The sequence below is a fragment of the Leuciscus leuciscus genome (assembly GCF_965113295.1).
Source record: "Leuciscus leuciscus genome assembly, chromosome: 8".
Classification (NCBI taxonomy): Eukaryota; Metazoa; Chordata; class Actinopteri; order Cypriniformes; family Leuciscidae; genus Leuciscus; species Leuciscus leuciscus.
Window position 1 is genome coordinate 10,493,673 of NC_138732.1, and position 23,054 is coordinate 10,516,726.

At 38.9% G+C, this 23,054-nt stretch overlaps 1 protein-coding gene and 2 long non-coding RNA genes across 3 annotated transcripts in view; 2 read left to right on the forward strand and 1 right to left on the reverse strand.

Moving 5' to 3' along the window:
- Positions 1–23,054, reverse strand: part of ctnna1 (catenin (cadherin-associated protein), alpha 1) — a 122,270-nt gene that overhangs the window by 20,318 nt on the left and 78,898 nt on the right. The window contains exons 10-16 of the mRNA XM_082177556.1: positions 21,917–22,009; positions 21,478–21,634; positions 19,662–19,862; positions 14,319–14,470; positions 8,918–9,028; positions 3,033–3,214; positions 10–115 (exon numbers count right to left, since the gene is read on the reverse strand). Coding sequence (XP_082033682.1) covers positions 10–115; positions 3,033–3,214; positions 8,918–9,028; positions 14,319–14,470; positions 19,662–19,862; positions 21,478–21,634; positions 21,917–22,009 — 1,002 coding nt within the window. The remainder of the gene's footprint in view (positions 1–9; positions 116–3,032; positions 3,215–8,917; positions 9,029–14,318; positions 14,471–19,661; positions 19,863–21,477; positions 21,635–21,916; positions 22,010–23,054) is intronic.
- Positions 9,035–13,888, forward strand: LOC309504485. The gene is made up of 2 exons (XR_014208088.1): positions 9,035–10,526; positions 10,573–13,888. It is a non-coding gene; the product is annotated as an uncharacterized lncRNA (long non-coding RNA).
- LOC309504486 lies at positions 14,478–18,157 on the forward strand. The gene is made up of 2 exons (XR_014208089.1): positions 14,478–14,957; positions 17,223–18,157. It is a non-coding gene; the product is annotated as an uncharacterized lncRNA (long non-coding RNA).

Here is a 23,054-nt window from a genome sequence, read left to right on the forward strand (position 1 = left end):
TTAACTTACTTGATCTGCAATAGCGCGGCCCAGCTTGTCCATTCTTGATCCAGCTTCAGCAATTTTCTTCGCAGCACTAATCACATCAGAGGTGTTTTTAAGTGGTCCTTTCCCCCTGAGGAAAAAAGATAGCAGTTTCATTCACAGTTACCATTCTGTGTGCAGTCTCATGTGACAGTTCTAGCGAGTATGTGTGAGCATGGATGATACACGTCAAGACATCAACACGTTTGACATAAGAAGGGCTGGTCATATTGACAAGGTTGAAGAAAAACAACAACTCGTTTCACAGACTGAGCCTGGGTTCTCCCAAGGTTTTTTCTCCATTCTGCCACCTGATGGAGTTTTGGTTCCTTGCCACTGTCGCCTTTCTCCAGCTTTCTTGCCATTGGCTTGGCTTGCTTAGTTGGGGACATTCAATTTAACATTTAATTTAATATTCAACAATAATATTGATCTGTCTGCATTGACACTATTATACAAGAACTGAACTGAGCTGGACGATGACATCACAGTTCACTCCAGAGCGTCTATATATAAATGAACTAAATTAATTAAAAAAAATGTAATAAAAAATGAAACATCACTTAACTTAAGTGTGACTTGTGATGCTATTTTTTTTTTGTTGCATTATTTTCCTTTAAACTCTGTAAAGCTGCTTTGAAAAAAATCTATATTGTTAAAAGCGCTATATAAATAAATGTGAATTGACTGCCTCACACTCAGGAACACAGTGCAGCATGAACAAGGCTTTTTGGGAAAGACAAGATCAGTTCGCTTCCAATTGATTAATCTCATTAAGAAGGAACATCCCCCTCCAACATGCTGCCATTCACTAGTAGCCTGAAGACTTCGAGGGAGGGTAAGAATGAACGAGAAGCGAACAGACAGACAGATGAAGTGAGCTAGCAGCAGCTCCCACCCACTTCTGTGATGACTGGTCAGCTTCCTGGGGTCAATGCCACTTCAGTTCATTTAATAGTTCTGGCCTCATCCATCCCAGTGTCCCATCTCAGCCCATCCCCCGCAGCTCCCCGGCTACGATCCGGCCAGTCATTTGCCAGTTCTGTGTGCCCACAAGGGACAGCGGGGCACAGTTGGCAAGTGGCACAACCTGGATTCAAAGCTGCTCTCTTCAGGCTAAACTGAACAATCCAACCCACAACAGATGGAATTTTGTGTTTTTGCTCTTTCTCTGCACTCACCCCTCCCCATTGCAGTTCTCTCTCTCTTTCTATGCCATTCAGACAGGGTCCCTCCTGGCAGCACTGCATCCATCAAAACGGTTACCGGAATTCACCAGAGACAGTGTCTCAAAAAGAAAATGCACCCCACTAAGAGCGACCAACATTTCTAACATTTTGAAACACAAAGAACAGGTTATTTTGATGTCTCTTTGGTGGTGGCCCACCCATAAGCCGCCCTAGGTGAAAGTGTGGCCACTACAAGGTGACTGTCGAGCAAGGGTGACTTCATCTCACATGACAATCCCACACTCAGATATGCAAATCTGACTGAGTGCCCATGAATTAGCCACTGATACTGGTTCCAGATGGGGGTAGTGCGTGTGTGTGTATGTGTGGTTGCAGCTCAAGCACTGGACCACAGCATGCACAGACAGGTGGCTCCAAAAAATGTGACACGAATCCAGGCGACGCATGCTTTATTCATGAGCAGGAAGGGACATAAGCAGAATTGGTAGCAAGCAGCTTCTCTGCAGATATTGAGGCCGGATAAAGGCTCCCGAAATCAATTTCCTCTTTATAGCATTAACCTTCATGGGACTGTGTACCCATTCAAGGTCGGGGGGCAATAATTTGGGCGTGGACTGAATTAACTTGCCGAGACCTTCACTCAGCACATTTCTGCAGGTGACACATCAGCACAGATTGCCATTTTTCATGCAAATGCCACCAAATCTGACAGATGTACTACAGCCTTGTTGCTTTTTACTCGAGACAATGACAGATTTCTGGGGGCCTTCAACAAGAGGTATGAGTGTCTCCATATCACCTTGTACAGAAATGATACCATTCTCCTGCCTAAAACGGAAGACATCCAATAAACAGACAGTTTAGGGAGCAAAACAATAAATAAATAATAATGCAAATAGTTTTACATTTTAATGATTATAATAAATATAAAATGTTTGATCTGGGGAGGAATGGAGACATGTTTCTGAACAGGAGGAAGAGGCAAACAAAGCTGTTTTTTCCCAGGTTTTTGAAATACGGTTGAGTAACAGCCATCCTACAGTCATTAAAACATGTGCAATATTGGCAAATGGTGTCCTCAGCATGATCCATTTTTAAAAAAGGAGTCTTGGTTAGCATAGGCAGGGAGAAGCGATAGACCAAGACATTTTCTATCACTCTGTCACACACAGTGTCTCCTCTGGGAGAGCAGATGGCAGTCACTCTCAGGTGTGCGAGTGTGCTGTCACACCTAAAATGACCCTTTCCCTGATACTGTCAGCATAAAGGGGAGGAATTCAGGTGACCTTTTCTTGCGCTAGCATCTCCTGCCCTTTGTTTTTAAACCAAATTTAAGACCTGCTTCTTTTTCTTTCCATCATTCGTGATCACGTATGATGAAAAGAAAAAGAGGCAGGCAAATGAGGCAGGTAAAAAGCCCAAGAAAAAAAATCCACAGCTCATTTGCTTCCACCGAGAGGGAAAAAAGAATTCATGAGATGGAACAGAGTGCTTGTCTCAGTTAATATTAGACCTTACTAATTGATGGTCGATTTAGGTAAATGACAGGGGAAATTAGGTATAAAAATCTGATTTCGCCAGTCTCTCTTTCAATATTAGAAAAGTTTTACCTTTAAAAACGCTAGAGCACATTTCATTGCCAATGCAAACTGCCATACAAACCAATATAAAGCTGAAGCACTGAGCCGGGACGCAGTGAAACCGGAGCAGCAGTGCATGGCCAGAAAGGTCTATTGAGTAGAGTCTAAAAGAGATGTGTGTGTGTTTGTGTGGTTTTTGACAGGCAGTCGAGCAGGGTAGAAGGTGGTTTGCGCTCACCTGGTGAAGTCCGTCATCTCCATCATGATCATGCACATCTGCTTGGCCAAAACGATGATGTCATTTCCGCTGTCATCCCACTTGGACACCTCAGCGTCCAGCTTGCTCTTCTCCTCCTGGAAACTGGCCACCTGCTCAGCAATCTTCGCCTTCTGCTCCTGGGGTAGCTGAGCCATGATGGCCTGCCAATTCCACAGAGAAGTTTATATATAACAAACCATACATAAATTTGCTCACAATATGCTGATCTACAACTGTTAATGAGGAAAAGAGATGACAAAGGATATGCAATTAAAGAAAATTGATATTCAATCCCCCTTCCTGCTAGTTTCTTTGCCTCTCCCTTACACCTTCCTTTGTCCTTCCCTCCTCTCTTGATTTCTCTTTCTCTCTCTCTCTCTCTCATTTCTTGCATGACCGGCCCAGCCCGGCAGAGCAGGAGAGATTTTACAGCTTTGGCTGATGGCGTATGGGCTATGAAACATTCCTCTAATTCTGTAAAAGGTTCGCAACCTTTTAGAACTATGCTGAGCAATGCTGTCTATTGAATGGATGCCACTGCATTCAGCACAAGGATCAACTGAGCATGATAACCTGTTAAAATATATTTTTCGTTAAATAACAGTGTGCTAACCAGGTGTGCATATCCTATATAGCAACAAGTTTTTTTTTAAATGTATTCAGCAACAGCAAATGTTGATCAAAAGTGACAGTAAAGGAATTTAAAATGTTACAAAATATTTCAAATAAATGTTCTTTTGAACTACAAAAAAAGGTTACCACAAAAATTGTTAAATTTTTTTTTACACATTGATAAGAGATGTTTCTTGAGCATCTTAATGTTTATGAATGTGTCGGAAAAAATAGCAAGGAGACATTTATTATTAATAAACTAGTGTTTTCTGAGACAGTGCCAGGTGCAATGATTAAGTTGATGATGCTGACTCGCCTTCTCTGCAGTGAACACGCATATAGAGATGCACCTTTCATACATAAGCAGAGAGTATTTCTTTTGGTTTTGGAATTGTTTTTTTAAAAGTAGACATTTCAAGTAGAGATGCACCGATTGATCGGCTGCGGGCCATGACCGGCCGGTTAGTCTGACATATGCCGATTTTATGCCGGTCAAATGCACCCGGGCGCCGCATGATTAACATCGCGCAACATCAGCATCACACGTGTAAACGGAACGCAATAGGAAACCTTGTGAATTACGGTCATTTCACACCGCAAGCGTGAGTGGCGCATAAGCAGCGCGTATTTTTTTCGGCGTGCATGTTAATCAATGAGTGCATTCACATCGCGAGCAGGAGCGGCATGTGAGCAAACAGGAGCGTTGCGTGAGCAGCAGTGAAGCGCGGGTTTCGGCGCCGTGTTTTGCTGCTATTCACGCTCAATTAAAGTGAAAAAGCACACTTTTGATGGACAAAGTAAGTATTATTTCACACAAAAAGAGCCCAAAATGCACATAATTTGCATGTCTAGTGTGTTTTAATAAGAACTGGAGTAGGCTATATCAGAAAATAATATTTATAGAAAATGTACCCATTTAAACTTGTTTTTATTATTCAGTTTGGGTAAAAGTACTATATGGTGTTTTATAAAAAATAAAAAATGAATGGAGTTAACTAGTCAGAATATACAGTATAAGCTTTCTTTTAGCTTAATTTTAATCAACTTTTAATTTCCCACACCAGGAGTAATTTATATAGTTCCATTTTATAGTGATTATCTGTTCAAAAAAAAATCTATGTTCTATGCAAAATGTTCTATTAAAGAAAAGACAGAAAATAAATATTTGTGTGTGCTGTAAAGTGGTTAGAAAAAATTTAATCGGAATCGGTTAAAATCGGTATCGGCAGGTCAAACTCAATGAAAAATCGGAAATCGGAATCGGCCAAGAAAATTGTAATCGGTGCATCTCTAATTTCAAGCTTTCCATAGATATATTTATCTATCTGTCTGTTGAGGCAAGTAGCCTATAAGCTGAGTTTCGTTTTATTTTTGTGACGTGCTCCAGTTTACGGAGACCGAAACAGCAGAAAGCATCCTGTTTGTTTTGTTTATTTTACAAAGGCACAATGTTTTCTTCTTATTGTGAGTTTACACAAATAAAAGTAGACCCTTTACAGTTTCGAATGATCTCTTATCTGTATGAACAAAAATGACAGAGCATTTTAAGTTCTTTCCACTGTTGTCAGGAAAAAAGGCAAGTGATCATGCCTGCGTCTCAATGTCATGAAGCGCACTATACTTTAGCTTCCACGCTCCGCACAAACTTTTGGATATGAGTCTAATAATAGTGCACAATTAACGTTAGACGTTAGAGTGAGCAGCCATGTAAAGTTGCTTCCTAAATGTTTCAAATGATAAGCCAACATTTGAGGTCGGTGGATGATAGGCGTACTTTTGGATTTCCTGCCCGAAATACTGTAATTACCACAAGGACCAACTGTTAACGGTATATTAACCCGCTGTATACACCTCACAGAGTTTTTTTTCCCTATGACTAACCAAATAATACAATTTTGGTTGAGCCTCTTCTTTTAACTGACTATTAGGGGACAGGCCTATTACAAAACCGTTTAAAAATCGTACTGTTCCCAAACTTTAGAACGTTAGTGTATACAAAATGAAAAGGTTCATGTATATATACATTAATTAATGAATATACACATTTATGTATGCGTGTATAGATAATAAATATTTTTTGTAATTGGATACATGCTGCATCACACATGGTTAGGACAGGCTAAACTGATTATGAAAAAAATCAGACCACCTTAATTGAGATAAACCTTTCTTTTCTTGCAAGTTCTCAATAAGAATTATATTTTTCTGCCTCGTAAACTCAATTTTCTCCTTAATTTTGGAGTACCGGCACACACGTGGCACACATTGGTGTGCTGGGATTCCCACTGGAGCTGGGAACTAAATCAAAAGCCTCTGGGGGGGTGAAACAGGAGGCTGGACAGTGATTACAGATTTATATAATCACATTCTCACTCAAGCACAACCTCCACTGCCCTGTTTTCTACAACTCTCAAAACATACAACTTGCTTCCCCAGCAACAAGATTCAAGGAAAATTGTAATTCTTCTGCAACCCTTTTATCTTTAACAAGAGCTTTCTGTTCAGGTCTTGAGCTCTTAAAGTCTTCTGCCATCCCCTAGACAATTAGGGCTAAATATTTTTCTGTTACTTTTTAGTTTTCATCAACATGCTTACATTACTATATGGAACAGGAGGGTGAGAGGTCTGTAATTATATTCGCTCGAGCTTGGGGAACAAAGAATATGCGACCGGCACAACGGATGTAAATATGCTCATATTGCTCTTACATTTGTACTGTTACACATATAGTTATCAGGAACTCAAAAGAAGTGCTCACAGGAAAAGCTGGCACACTGACTAACAAGATCCCCAAACACAACTTGGTTCCCGTTATCTTTCTCACAACGCTGAATTCAAAAATGAAAACAGGATGCCCATCATCTGCAGTGACTACCATCACCACAGCTGTGGACTACAGAAAATATTCAAACTTATATATATACCTATATATATTCACTGTTTCTTCCAGCTATGTCAGGATGGATTTTCATAAGCATTACCAAGGCAACAGAAGAGGATGTGAAGGGAGAGGGGGGGAGAGGGAGAGAGGGAGAGAGAGAGAGAGAGAGAGAGAGAGAGAGAGAGAGAATGGAGGTTGAGAGGGGGCGAGGTTTGATGTCTGTTTCGCTGGTGGCAACATCGGGAGTGCTATTGACATGAAATCAGTACAGAATCTTAAAAACACTGATTCACAGTTCCTGTGCTATTGGAGCTAAACAGTGAAGCAAAAGTGGATTTAGCCGTGACACTGCAAATCTGAGATGCGAGTAGAACAGGGTTTTTCCTGGGTCAAAATTGGTCTTCGGTGGTGGCCGACAGACAGTCTCATCCTTTTTTTTAAAGCTGTGATTTTACCTCTGGATTTCATAGCTATGGAAGATAAAATCCTTCTTTGCTAGACCTAAAAATTATTTTGGTATATAATCATATCAATTTCAAAAATTAGCATTAAAAAGTATTAGCATTAAAATTAGCATTAAAAAAATAGCATTAAAAAAATAGCATTAAAAAGTAAAATTAGTTTTAACTAATAGTCTAATTAAATTGAATACAATTAGCAGCTAGCTAACAACAACTTGCTTTGCACTTTTTTCCGTGTTTCACCTGACTCCAGTCTAAACTAAAAGATTTTTTGGGTAATTGTTCTACACATTGTCATAAATAACCTGAAAATACTGTAGGTTATTAAGGTTAAGGGCCAATCTCATTTCTCTGTCTTACCCCTTCCCCTTCCCCTACCCCTTTGTCTGCGTCTTCCCCTTGCCCTTCGATACCGAGTGAAGGGGGGTAGGGGGAAGAACGTTTCTCTAAGAAATGAGACACCACTCGATTACCGTTTGCGTCATCTTCCCTTTCCGCTAGCTGGCTGCTACGTCAACAGAGGCGATACGCGTTGACATAAACAAACGAAGATGCCGTCATCTCGGGTTGTGATATCGATTGCCTGGTCTCTCTTTATCTTTGCACGCTTGTGTGCCATCAGTCAAAGACATTGTTTCATTGTATTTAACGGCGGCGCCGGCGACACCATAAGCAAAACATTAGCAAACGGCAAATAGCGCATAGCTTCTAGCTAGCGGTTAACTAGTGATTCAAAACAAAAACATTACAATTAAAACCGCTTGAACGTTTTATTAAAGGTATCATAAAACACGAGTGTCATTAAACTGCTGAAAATACATACATTTGTGCGACTCACTTCTGAGAAATTCCTACCCCTCTCTTTCAAGTGTGGTCCTCCGCAGACTTCGTTTCAAGGGCTATGTAGCCCTACGCCTTGGCCCTAGCCCTTAATCAAAATGAGAATTGGGACACCACTTCCCCTCACATGAACGCGCAAAACCGAGGGGAAGGGGTAAGAGTAAGGGGTAAGACAGAGAAATGAGACGCAGCCTAAATCTTGCTAACCACTCTTAAAAAAAATGGGGTAAGCACACTTGCTTTCTCATTTTAAGAGGTATTCTGAGTAAATGTGGTTTGATTTGTTTACATTAGTTAATGTATTAGGCTAACTAACATGAACCATGAGCAATACATTTGTTACTGTATTTATTAATCATTGTTAATCTTAGTTAATAAAAATACAGCTGTTCATTGTTTGTTCATGTTACTTCACAGTGCATTAGGCTAACTAACAGAAAACATTTAATCACTGGATAGGGTTTTTTGTTTATTGAAAGTGTTTTAATGTCAGCTGAATGTGCGGAACGCTTTTCAGAGAAGATAAGGCAACGTTTTTTTAGCACAATTCACACCCAGCGGTAATTCAGGAAACAAATCTATATGCTCCACGTGAAACTTTAGTCTTCCGATCGTGTCAATTCTCAATTGATTTTGATTAATATGCGCGAGGGAGAGCAAGACAGTTTGAAGACCGTGAGAGAGTGTGCGTGCGGCCGTGGCACTCTCTGCTCGTTCTTTCAGCAACATGCGCCCCGTCACAAGCGCAGCAATTATCTACATCACTCACCAATCAAATAAGGCTTTGGCGGGACAAAAATTCACTTTGGCGGCCACCAAAAAATGTTCAATGCAGGAAAAACCCTGTAGAAAGTTAAGCACATCGCAATGCTATCTACGACTCTGTAAATTGACTGTGATAAAGTTTTATTATAGAAACACTGAAAAATATGTCCCTGGTCAGATTCCGTCCAAGTATCTCCAAAGGGATCTAATCCTCAGGTAATTTTAGGATCAAGTTTGACACCTTCTTACATCCCTAAGTGGCTCCATAAACTGGAGAGCCATAAAACCAAAGCTCCATCTCTCACCCGAGCGCTCTGTCCAGCGATGAGCTGATCGTCTTCCGTCTGCACGCTGGTCCTGCTGCGAGAATCAAAGTCATCTGTCTCAAAGTCCGAGTCGTCCAGTTCCTCTGGGGTCTGCCGGGGGAGAAGAAAAGTGTAGGGATGGGGAGAGATATGGAGCGTTAGCAAGCTCTTTCAACAACTCGAGACCTTTATGATCTATGGCAAACGCTTATCAATAGTAGTCTTCCCTGGGAAAGTAGAAACTCTAAATACATTTGTAATAAGAATTGCTGCCCATCAGGGCCATGGTCTACTGGTTAACGCATATGATCTGATTCGCTTAGCCATGTGCTTCACATTATTTCCTGTCCTAATACCTCTTACAATGTCAATAAAATGGTAAAATACACACAAACAAATAAAATGTTACATACAGTTGTGATGCCACTTAATACTAGTAAGTTGTGGATGATTGCCTTTGCTAAGAGGTTGCTTTAGTGGTTTTTAGTACACTGATATGTGGCCTGATAGTATGTCCTTCAATGCATCAAAAATGTATGTGTTGAAGCTTAATACTTAAGGGATTTGAATAAACCCCAACCCCTAAGTTTGAACAATAGTAATAGTGACACTTTCCTTAGCAACCAGCCTATGCATAAAAATTTTTTTACAGTAAAATTGTAATGCTGGAAGTTTTAACAGTAAAACGGCTCTACTAGAGAAGAACGTCTCTAAAGAGAAACAGAATGATCTGGTGCACCAATGCAGCGGGTAAGCCACGTTTTCCCTGTACTGAACTAAACTAACTCTTTCTCTCTAATCCCTGCACTGAATGCCAAACATGCCTCTTATAACTCTACTGCTCTATTAGTATGCACTTGCGAGCAGAGGGACCTGTTTGCAGAGGGAAATGGTGGAGAATGGGGAGGGGTGGCAGAACCCTCACTGACAAGAAAATGCATTTCAGCTTGATAGGAAAAAGGACGAGATGTGAGAAGATACAGATGTATTATTTCGCCAGTGCTGCAAGCCGCCCTTATCCGACTGTCTGTACAATCCATTTGTGAGGAGATTCTGACTGGCTCACGATGCAGCTGCTCCAATAATAGACACCTCAAACATTCCAAAACTCTGCCTGTTGAAGATGACATCAAAACAACACACAGGCCACACAAAGTCAGTCAAGGTGTGGATGACAGTTTGGAAGTGCCCAGGTTCATTTAATAAAAACACTGTATCTGGAGAATCACACTGAAGCACAAAATGGATTTTAGGTTAACGATGCTAAAAAAAAATTATTACTTCTTGTCGCTAGCATGTTTGTGCACCATTCAAAATGGAATTGAAAATGCCTTTTAAATTTCTATTCAATTCATGAATTTAAATGCAAGGAAGTTGAATGGAAATGAATTCAAATTGATTTAACTAATTTAACTAGAAAAGCAGGACAAAATTGAATAACAGTTTGAGAAACCCTTGATTTAAACATTTTTATGTTTGTTAGAAGGTTTGTTGGCCTTGAGAACATAGAACGATAAAACGACACATACAGTGAAAGATAGAAAAAAGATGGACAAATACGTAGAGAAACTACCTTAAAAAAATTGGGGGTTTTGTTAAAAAGAAAAACGTTTACAGCAAGGATGCATTAAATGTAATCAAAAGTTATGGTCAAGGTTTATAATGTTACAAAAGATTTCTACTTCAAACTAATGCTGTCCTTTTGAACTGTATATTCAAAGAATTCTGGAAAAAGTATAACAATTTCCACATAAAAAAAATGTAAACAGCATAATCGTTTCTTGAGCACCAAATCAGTTTATTAGAAGGATTTCTAATGAATCATGTGACACTGAAGACTCGAGTAATGCTAAAAATCCAGCTTTGGATTTTAAATTATAATAATATTTCACAACATTACTATTTTACTCTATTTTGATCAACCTTTTGAATTTTAGTTTAGACTCTTCTATTGACATTTGTATTTAGTTTATATATTTTATGACATTTAAGAAGAACACTTCATTTCCAAGAATGCATTACCTGTGTTGAATTGCAATTCAGAAAATTCCTCTGTCAATTCCAATTCAACTTCATGCGTGTTGCCGGATATTAAATTAAAATCCCAATATGAACAAAGGGAGGCAATTCTGGGAATTTCTACATTTTGCTCAACCCTGGTCACTAGTGTAGATCTACAACGTACCGAGTGATAGGAGCCGCATACAGGTCAAATATATCTACCTTGCCATCCAAGAGAATGCATCACATCTATAAACTAGGGCAGTAGTGAGCAGGCATTTGAATAAACAGCCTGAGACGCCTGAAGCAGTGTAGGTAAGGTGCCATCGCAGGCTACAGTAACCACTCGGCAGCTATGAGGATCTGTGCTATGGAAGGGCTATTAGTACCAGTGACATCCCCTCAACAGTGGAGTCGAGGGCTGCCAGCCAGTCAAATCTTAGGTGACGGTCGGCCGGCGAGTACTGCAAGTGCAGTACTTACTGAGGTTAAAGACTCTGTCCATCTTAAGTAGCCCAAGTTGCACACTTGTCTCTTCCGATCAAAGAGTTCTCATGTGGCAGAGGTTGATGCCCACTGGGCACTAGTGTTGGCTGATTGGCTACGCTCAAGCTTTGTCTAAACATGTGAGCTTGACATGGCGCGCGTGTGGAGGGAAGCAACTTGAAAGTGAAACAAAGTAAGAATTTTTCTTCCTTGCTATCTCAATGTCTGCAGGGTGCATGAAAACAGTGCTCTCTAAAAAACCTCTGTGATCGCCAGGCCTTTGGGTGGGTTTCTTATCGGTTCGGACGACTTGTCTTAGAACAAGGGCCCTGAAGCGTTTAAAAAAAATACTATACAGTCAGAAAGGAACAAAATGAGATAGCAAAGGTCACACCTCTCTTTTCGAAAGCATTTCAGTGTCGGGGGCATGTTCAACACTCATGTTAAACCAACAACAAACAAGTAGATCCTGTCTGCCAGAGGGACTTTTGTTTTAACCATTGAATCAATCTAGATAACTAGAGAAGGATGTCTGTAATGGAAAATGAATTAGGCACAACAGCTCTCCAGGGATTTGAAAATAAAGGGGAAAATGCTAATAAAAAAAAAAAATCAATTACCTATTATAATGCAAATAATACAGCATAATGGATCCCTCATCTAATTGTATGTGTATTCTAATTCAAACCCACTGTTATTAATGAAAATTTCAGTACAAGTCAGAGAGTTTTGTCTGCATCAAACTAGTTAGTCAATGCGAATCGTTTTGCTACTTGACATTTGAAAAGAGAGCATTGGCTGATGTATTAAAATAAAGTGTGAACGTAAAATGGCTACAAAGAAATACGATCCAATCATCAACAGCAAATATACAAATGAGTGTATGTGCGGTCTATGCCTAACTTCTAGAGGCCTTTTAATCGTATGCTACTCCGGCTTCATTATCTGGGTCGTGACCGCTCTCTTCGCTTTAACTTCAGGCGTTAATACATTCTAACACAATTCCTCATGAGCCAATTATTTAAATTCAGTGTACATTATCTTCACGATTAATTGAAAACTCGTTAATCTGAAACTACGAAAGACGAAATTTGCCTCAATTAATGGCTTTAACCTAGTTGCTCCGCGCTCTGGCGAAGTGGAGTTGAGGGTCTGTGTGTTTCCCTGCACGGCGGGAGTGGACTGTTGTCTGCTCATTGTCAGACTGTTAGCTAACGCTTCACTGCAAGCTAGCAACCATATGTCCAATGTTACAGTTCAGCTCAGGGAAAGACCATTAACCCTCAGACAACTACAGCTCTGGAAAATAGTGCACATGGAGAGGGATATTAGTTAAATTAGGTTACCATTTGCCCAAAACAAATTCACCATTAGTTTCTAATAAGGCGGCACATATATGCGCACCAGGCTTTTCAGTTTCTCTCTCTCTCGCACACACACACACACAGTCTAAGTGCAGTATTATTCTGAGTTATATATATCCTCACAGAGCAAACCGCTAATTAACCCTGCCCTCCTCTTCTCTCTAATTCTGAACGCATTTTGATATACCTAATTGGAGTTTACCTCAATATTACAAGCTCTCACGAGGGGAAAAAAACTAAAGTGCTGAAAAGCACATGGAAAGTCAAACTTCAGAGTGCACTGGAAACCTGTGTGGGTAGTAGAGATGCGCGGATGAGCTCCAACGTCACCCGAATCCGCAGCCAAAAACAAATCATCCATCCGCACCAATAATTCTCACTGATTTAAGTATCCGCACCCGATGGTCAAATTACAATTACTCTTATGTGTTGTTACGCGTAATGACAAATGGATGATCACCACCTTCAATAGCGGACTTGGCGACAGTTGATGCACGCATCTCTAATGGTAACAATACACTGATGAATGAACGCTGCTTTTAAATGAACATTTCTTTAAAACAAAATTGGACATTTTTCATTTTCTTAATGGCATAAACAGGCTTTACTCCACTCCCTTGAATCTTAAACTGGAATGTCACCGTTTCTGTCGCTGCGAATTCCCTAACAGGCGAACACGCGCGCACACAAACACTTCACAGCCGTTGCATATCACATAGCCAGCACTTGATTCATCCTCGTCAACCACTTCGCTAAAACGCTCCCACACGGTACTTTTCTTTCCTTCCTTTGGTTTGGTTTTTAATTATTCTTTTTTTACTTCACTCTCAGACCCGTTTAAAAAAGCAGAGCCCACGCAGCATATATCTTAAAGAGAGTGCAAATTAGTGCTTGTCTGCCTGGCAGGAAAAAATTACATATAAGACATTTTCGTTCATAATGATTTATCATAACCACCCGCGACCCACCCGAAATTAATCAGAATGTTATTTATTACTTGACCCGCCCGATCCGCGGATTATCCGCAGGGCCTGCGGATATAACCGTGATCTGCGCATCACTAGTGGGCAATAAATAAGTTTAGCTAATAACATAAGGTAAATAATAAAATAAATAAAAACTTCTCATAAATGAATAGTTGAAAAATGCATCCAGAAATTCTCATTTACTCACAATCATATCATTCCAACATTGTACTCCTTCAATGAAAAGAGGTTAGGCAGAATGTCCAAGCTTATCTTTTCCATATAGTAAAAAATTTAAATTGCAAACATACTGTCAAGCTTCAAAAGAATAAGAATGAATAACTATTAAATTCAGTCATGTTGACCAATTTTATTGTGCATTTTGAGTTCAGTTATTTCATAATCTGTCCTTTTATGATATAGAAAAGAATGGCTTAGATTTTCTACCTACTATCTATTTTAGTGTTTGACTATAGAAAGAAAACAATAAGGAGTTCACAACAATAGGAGGATGATAATTGTTCTGGATAAAACTTAATCATTTAAATAGAAATGTTCTTTTTCCATTTAAAGGCTTCTGCTCACCCTGATCATAAGCACCGCCTTCCTAATGTCCCTCACGCCATCATATACCAGACGCGAAGCATCAATGAACTCGTTCTCATCCATTGGCTGGCCAGGGTTGGCGCTGAGAGCCTCCACGGCAGCCTCTACCTGCTCAGTGAAACGTGGCATCACTGTAAAAGTACACACACAGACAGAAAGGACAAACAGAAAGGTCAAAAACACTTCGTAGCATATTAAAAGAAAGAAAAAAACGGATTAATTTTGCAGGAAAAAAATCCCTTTCAACATAGCAAATATGAGAGAGCTGAAGTACAATTCAATCAAGACATTGTGCCTGTAGAAATATATAATTCAAACTAGATTTGAATTGAATCGACACTTTCCCCTCAATCGAACTTAGAACGCCTGAAACAGAGCTGAGCAAATTTAGAAAATCATGGTGATGTGTCGCTGGTTTTTAATGACTGCTCAGGGCAACTTTTAATCAGGCTTTACTTGACTGCAAGAACGGCAGATGAGTACACTTAATCCAGAGGCACCCTTAAACGAATCAATCACAAGACAGGTGGCAACAAGACCTCAAAGCCACACAAATGCTCTGCATTCAAAGGCAGGTCTCTATGAAAACAGTTTTATTTTTTGGAGTCCATTTTTATAGTTAACCCTCTGAGGTCGGCAAACGCGCCCCCGCGTTTTGCTGGATTTTCTTCAACATTGTAGCACAATAAACTTAAATTACTCCGTCATTTATGGTCATACAGAAAAAATAAATATAAAAAAATAATCTGTGATATTTCTAATGTGTCCACTTACAATCAAATCAAAACATTGTACTTTTGTAAAATAAAGAAAATAAACGGTGTGCGTTCTGCCTCTCCGTCGCGGTGAACTTTTTTTTCTTGAGCACGTCTATAAACTGAAACAAAACTCAGCGAATACTTGTCACACATTTATGAGCCATATACCTTTATACACATTTAAGTGTGTACTTTTAAATGATCGGATTCAAACTGAAAACAAATATTCTCTGTTTAAGTAATTTGTATAAAACCAACAGGATGTCCAGTATCTCAAACGCTTGCTAATTACTTTTAATTCGACCACGCCCACTCGCGCAAAAGTGATTCACATGCAAATCTCCACATGGAACGTGAACGCCCTCGTTACCTCAAACACAAAACACCAAAACACTTCACAAGTCTCTGCTTTTCGTCGAGTTTGGAAGACACGTCTGAGCTTACATTGGATTTAACTCAGAAGAAGAAGAACGCGATTTGAAGACAAGAAAGATGTAAGTTATTCTTTCTTACTTAGTTTATGGTATTGTTGCATAAACTTCACATTGCAGTTGAACTGTTGCTAGATATATGGTGAATATTATACTATTTAGACCCGTGTTTACTGTTAAATACTGTTTGTGGATATCTGCTCAAACATGTATAATATGGTAACCATAATGTTTAATATTTTGGAGCGCGATCACGTTTGAATGTATCATATTTTGGAGCGCGATCGCGTTTGAATGTATCATATTTTGGAGCGCGCTGTGGGTTTGAATGTATCATATTTTGGAGCGCGATCCCGTTTGAATGTATCATATTTTGGAGCGCGCTGTGGGTTTGAATGCATCATTTTGGAGCGCGCTGTGGGATTGAATGTATCATATTTTGGAGCGCGATCCCGTTTGAATGCATCATATTTTGGAGCGCGATCGCGTTTGAAAGGAAAAATGCACCAAACATTAGGCTTTATGTTTTTACTATTATCTCATTTCATATCATCATAACGAATGGAAACATTTGAAGTAACATAAGATAATCAATATATTTTTTCTCTAGCATTGTAACTGAAATCTTTTGGAAGATTTATAGGCTGCTATAGGTTATTGCTATTATTATTTTATGCAGTACTGCACATAGCTTGTGCCTACAAGGCAAAACAAACATGGTGTTCATTATATTATATATTGTTGGAAACATTTGTGTGTGTGTGTGTGTGTGTGTGTGTGTGTGTGTGTGTGTGTGTGTATTCTGTGAATTTTAAAAAGCAATTTTAACCAGAAAAATTAAAATGTATTCCCAAAATCGTGCAGGCCTAGTTTCTCTTGATACCAGTATGTTCACTTTTTTCTTTTCTTTCAGGGCCCAGATGCCACTGAGTCCTGCTGACTTCAACATTCACATGAGTCTCTGTACATGAACATGGTAAAGTGAAAATCAAACACCTTGGAAATGAAAGGTATGTACAATGTTTTTAGGAATGGCACAAAGGTCTCTGTCTTTGGATCATTGTTTTCAATGTGCTCTTTTGTCATTTGTTGCGTATTTTTGGATTATGTTGTGTTGTAAATAAATCCAAACAATCTAAAAGCCATTATTTTTTAAATCTCCTCATTCTTTGTGCAAGGTTGCTCTGAATGACAGGGCCTGATCGCTCCTAATAGGGCAGTTAGGGGAGTGTCTTTGTCTTTCTCAGGTGTTAAAGACTTACATATTAATGAGATGATCACCCCTCTTCGCATAAGGCTTTTTCACACAAAACACGTCTTAGAAATTTTAAATCAATATATTGTCTTATCTGAATGAGCGGTCAGGGTGATTTTCACATAGTTTTGGAGCAAATATTCTAGGCTACGTGATACAATTTTCAAAAGTCTTGTGAAGAAATAATCAGTATGGGTTTCATGGCCTTATTTCAGTGACAATTTTTTTTTGTATTTTCACAAACCACGCATAAATGTCATTATCTCAAAACTACAAACTTTTACATACATGCTGCTGATATATTATTGTAGCAGAGTTTGTGCTAAATACAGTGTAATAAGACTTTAGCCATGACAATGTCACAAGTAACAGAAATAAGCACAAATGTCAGAGCATGTCAGAACACCTCCAGGGCCAGAAACCAGCTCAGACCCCAGAGGGTTAAATAACTTTAGTAATCAAAGAATGTCCAATTAATTGAAATTAATACTTTTACAATTTAACAGCAATTTATTAAAAGTTTTATTAAAAGGGCTCTACGAAAATAAGTTTTATTTTTTAAAATTCCATTTTATTTTTCACCAAATTCTGTTTTCTTTCATTTTTCTGGATTCCATTTTAATGTTTTAGTTACATTTTAATAATCAAAAAGCATGTATAATTAAGTGAATTGATAAAAACTAAATGTATTGTTTAAAAAAAAAAAAAAAAAAGTTTTGATTTTATTCCGAAATTCTGTTTTTAATTATTCTGGCAATCAAAAGGTGGCATGAAAAATGTATTTATCTTTTAATCATATGAAATTCTACTTTTTTGTCAAACAAAGTGCTGCACAACATAGCTTTACTGTTAAAATAGGAAAATGTATTATTCCTTAAAAATACATAGTTTTAATAATTTATTATTATTATTAGTGCTCGTCGTATTATTATTATTATTATTATATTGAGACGTAGCTAAATTCTACTGTACAACAGTAATATATTTGTCACAATTTCTTTGTTGAACTGAACTTTTATTTTGACGGGTTGCCTTGAAGACCTTTGAGTTTGTGTGTTTATGATATGATAGTTTTTCTCAAATAAAATGGTAAAATGCTGATGAAGTGACTCTCAGAACGGCTCTGGAGATGAAGTTCACGCATTCATGTCCTTGTACAGTGAGACAGCAGAAGGTAAAAACCGGAGACCTTTTGAGGGGTGCTTCCTACGGTTTGTGGATGGCATTTACCCATTTACACCCAGAAGATATTTAATGACATTGAGTTTGACCAACACAAACTAATACCATTAAGCATGGAGACCGCAGTAAGAGCTTTAGTGAGTTATTGCTGAAGGAACCAAATGAATTATTTTTTATTTTTATTTTTTATTTTTTTTAAGTAAACCAAACAAACAGACAGGCCGTTTAAAAATTTAACTGGATTCGGGTGGTGATTGCAAAAAGCTTTCATGGCTAGAATATCGTTCCTGCTGCTATATTATCTCAACTGCATTTACTGCAAAATTTTGGCCTGAACAAGAGCTGGGGATAAATAGTCATACAAGGCCATCTGAGACCAAACCCTCATGAAATTTGATTGACCGACTCACCCGAATCAGTATGATCTATAGCGATTTGCTCAACCACTTCATGAAGCCGGCCCACCAGCTACACTACCTCTCAGCTATCAAGTAATGGTACCTCCCCTATAGGAGCTGAACACATCTACATTAATACTTATTCTCATTCACAATTTAAGACTGCACTGGGGAGTACAGTGACAGGATCATGAAGATGAGATTGAATGGAAAGAAGTTAGCTGGGAAAAAAAGAATATTTGGATTTGGAAATCTGCATGAGCAAAAGGTTTTCGTTAAGCCTATAGGCTTATGGACGTTAGGTCTTGCAGTAATTTAAGCAATCGTTAGTGACATAACATTGTTTATTTGCCAATATGGCCCAGCTATTTGTTTTAGTGCAAAGCTGAACAGAGTACACAAAATGTGACAGCATTTTCCAATAGAAAGTCCTCAAATGGACGGGAAAATCGTATTCTGTGTCACAGAGGAATGTACCATCTCTGTGATTTTAGTCTTAAAAAGGTTCCTGAAGGCATTCGAATGCTATTATGTAACTGCACATGAAAGCAACATAACGTTTTATCTACCAGAAAAAACGTATACGTTTTATCTTCCTAATAAAGCTAGGGTGCAGATACTGGTCACAGGCTTTGTCTCAAAACCTAGTGAGAACTGCCTATCTAGACAGCGTTTTTTGGCCATCACAGGTACGGCCATGTTATGCAACCTTGTGAGAAAGGTAGACAAAGTTACTTTTCTTTTAAAATCAGCACTCCCATACAAACACCCTACAAACCCACTCAAGGAAATTCTGGCCCAGATGGCAGCAGTGCTATTTTTGGATGCCTGTGCAGCATTTTCAGATATTAAACAAGAACAATGGATTTAAAATAGAAGTTAATCACATGTACACAAGTGCCATCACCAAAAATTATTTTAAATGGATAGTTCTGATTAATTTTAGATTGGATGTAGCATGTTTTCAGCAGCTGTTAGACGCTGATAAATGAACATTTATATTAGTGAACCAAATAATAACGCAATCGTAAACGGCCTACAATTAGGGATATTTTAGTTGCATTAATTTAGTTGAATGAAATGTTAATACATATTGCCTTTTCCACCGTTTTCTAAAAGAAAAACTCACTTGTGCCCAATAACACGTTACCCACTGTAAAAAACACTAAGTGCTAAACTAAAATCAATAATACAAAACAACAGATTTTTGTTTATTTTACATATAAAAATCTGTTGTAGCTACAGACATTTACCGCAAAACACAAATGATTTCAGATATATAATGTTCTGGTTTATACCTGTATCAGTGAGAAGCTTGGTGGCTTCCAAAACCTTCTCCGTGTAGACCCCGGGTTCATAGTTGTCCATCTCAGATGTGACCACATGGACCACACGGGCAGCTCTACCTCGAATGGCTCCAGCAGTGCGATCAAGCCCATCGACATCCTTCTCTTGCAGGGCGATGACACACTTGTTAACATCCTCCAGAATGTGATTTTCTAAAGCAATAAGAAAGAAAAATTCAAAAGAGAAGACAATGTTTAAAATAAATAAGGAGGCAGAGCTGGAGAATCTACAGAGAGCTAACCACAATGCAAAGCATGAAGACAGGAAATCCTCATCCTTCATGCTGTATTTACATTGTCCCTGACTTAAGAACATTAACGGGAACCATGGGCGGATGAAAAAAAGATTAAACACACTCAGACAGTTTAGTAATGGGTGTCTGGGAATTGAAAATCAACATGGTAAACTGTAATGTGTCCTTGAGAGGAGGTGAAGGCAGTCAGTCATCCTACATCTCAACAAGAACTCTTAAAGGGGTCATGAATTGAGAAATCAAATTTTCCTTGATTTTTTTTTACATGTTAAGAGGTCATTTCAAAACTCAAAACTTCCTTGTTAGTCCAAAAACAGCTTTTATTGAATCCAAGCTCAGAAAACGACTTGTTTGGAATTGTCAATTTGTGATGTAATAACGCAACGAAAGACCACCTCTTCAAAATCAAATCAACGCCCTACATCAATGCGTCTTTGGCCCTGCCCACTGGCACGTTAGTGAGATGAGAAGGAGAGAAGAGAGATACAGGATCACTGGACTAAAAATATTATTACCTTCCAAATGATCCTAATGCTAGGAAAGTGGTTATTTATTTCCAAATATGTGAATGTCTCAATAGAGCATTATTTGTTTGTTCGGTACATTTCCTCTGGTAAATTCAATGTGCTTTTCCATACTTTTTTTTTGTGGACCTGCTGTAATAAGTGAATTTCCCCGGTGTGGGATTAATAAAATCTACCTACCTAAATCGGTGCAGGCTTTGCAAACTGTAAAATCTTGCTTTTACTGCAAGATATGGACCCAACAGTAATACCACAACATGTAAGTAACCGTGTTAAATTCGAATGCCTAATCCGTGATCAGTGATTTCTGATTTGTAATGATTGAGGTACAGTCAGATGTTCTTTGTCTCAAAATCGTTTATTGCCGTTTATGCATTAGTAAATCAAGCCAGTGACTAAACGATCAACTTCAGATTGTTTCTCTAAGTAAATGAAATTAAATAACATACAGAAAGGGATCAAATAATGAATTGTCCCTCCATTGACAGTTTATGCAACTACCACTTTGTCACTTCATAAAGCTCAAAAAGAGATACTAATCCATATGAATCAAGTGATTTAGTCAAAAAAAAGAAAAAACTGGATCGCTTTATTTGATATAACAGACTAAATTTAGGCTTTTCATTCACACAAACAGTGTATTTTCTTGATGCACGAGAACAAACCTCACTAGTTCTTGCGAAAGCTCAAACATGCTGTGTAACACACGAGAACAGATACAAATCATATGGATTAGTTTTACGATCTCTTTATAAACGTGTTGAACCTTAAAAGCAGTAGTTGCGTGGACTGTCAATGCGTGGACAGAAATCTCTCAATTACATTAAAAGATTTTAATTTGTTTCTCGAAGATGGAAAAAAGTCTTATGGGGTTGAAATGACATGAGGGAGAGTAAATGATGAAAGAATTGTCATTTTTAGGTGAACTAACCATTTAACACAATGTATAAGAGTCAAGATCTAGCGCTACACTTTGTAACATGGGCTTACCAGACACGCAGAGGAAGTCGTCAATGGAAGTGATGTCATCCACTGCGTCAGTAAGCACTCGCACCTGTTTCTCCCACTGGTCCTTAAACAAATCCATGTTATCCTGGGCAACCTTGCTGTTAGGCTTGGCAGCCAGGGCCAAGGCTGCATTAATCACCTGCAATTACCATAAACATCCCATTAATCCGCTTTTAACCACAAACATGGCTGCACATATGCAGATTGATTATCTGAGCCCTCCTCAACCCTCGAGAAAACAGTACAATTGTTTAAGATTATGACCGAGATTAAGCCATGTTCATTTGGATTGAAAGATATGTAAGGTCAAAGCCTCAGGATGAAGGAAGAGTCTTTGGAGCTCGCATTAAAAAGATGTCGCAGCAGTTGAGTAAGGGGGAACTGGACGTGCTACAGGGGCCTTGGCGAAATGCTGCCGTACCTGAGGGCACAGTATTTCCAGCTGGGAAGCGGCCATCCGCACCAACTTCACTCCCTCCTCGTTGTTGGAGATGGAGCATGCAAGGTTAGCCACCTACAACAGAAAATAATGCAGCTTTTTATGACATGATAAATGAACAGCAAACAAAAAAGAAAAAGAAAAAAAGTTATCTTCCCTCAAACAAACAGTTTTAATTTAAAACACACCTGCTGTCAGCTGTTGATCTGATTATTTGATAAAATGGTAAAATAATACAGCAGGAAAAAAGCACCCCAGAGGATTAAGGCAAAACAAAAGCAAAGCCTGAAATTGAGGTCTGGTCGTCTCTCCACATGGGGAATATATTTCATATAATTCACAAGATGATGGCTGACAGCATCAGGGAGTGGTTCCTGGAGATGATTAAATCACCAGTCTGCCAGGATGCTGTTACCTCAGGAAAGTGAGAGACGCAAATATTCCTGACACTTTCAGAAACTCCACAAGCTGCTGAAATCCGGAGTGCTGAGATAAGCAAACCCACTGACTGTTGCCAGAGCTAATAGTGTAATAGAGTAAATTGTCATTTTGACCCACAAATCTCCCTCCTTACCAACATTCTCTGCAAACAGATGTTATTTGCGGGCAAATTTTTGAGGCAATAAATTAGATTTTTAGGGTTCTGCTGCCTAGCTCTGGCTGCGCAAGCACCAGTATAAGGTGAAATAAGCACAGCACGTTGTAGAGTAGCTTCATTACTTAAGGCGAGAGTCGTTTTAATTAAATGTTACCAAAGAGTTTCACTTATTTGTTTAGTGGGGCTGCTTGGGGTTACTCTACCTTATTGTAATGTGCGAGAATTGGCTGTGCCAGGAATAGGAAAGCCAGAACCCAAGTGAAGTGTAAATGTGAACAGAGCTCAGCGTAGTCACAGAAAACGCCCCACTGACTACAGGAGTACCACAGTCGCTCTCTCCCCCTCCCTTAAGCACCATACTGGGAATCTCTCGAGCAGCAGGGTGCCATTAGCAAACACACTAGTCAAGCATTAAAAAACATGCAGACATGCCAACAGTTTGAACAAATAGCACTTCATTATGTGCAATAGTGTTTAGTGGCTAAAATCTCATCCGACAAGATTCCACAGTACCTGGGGCAA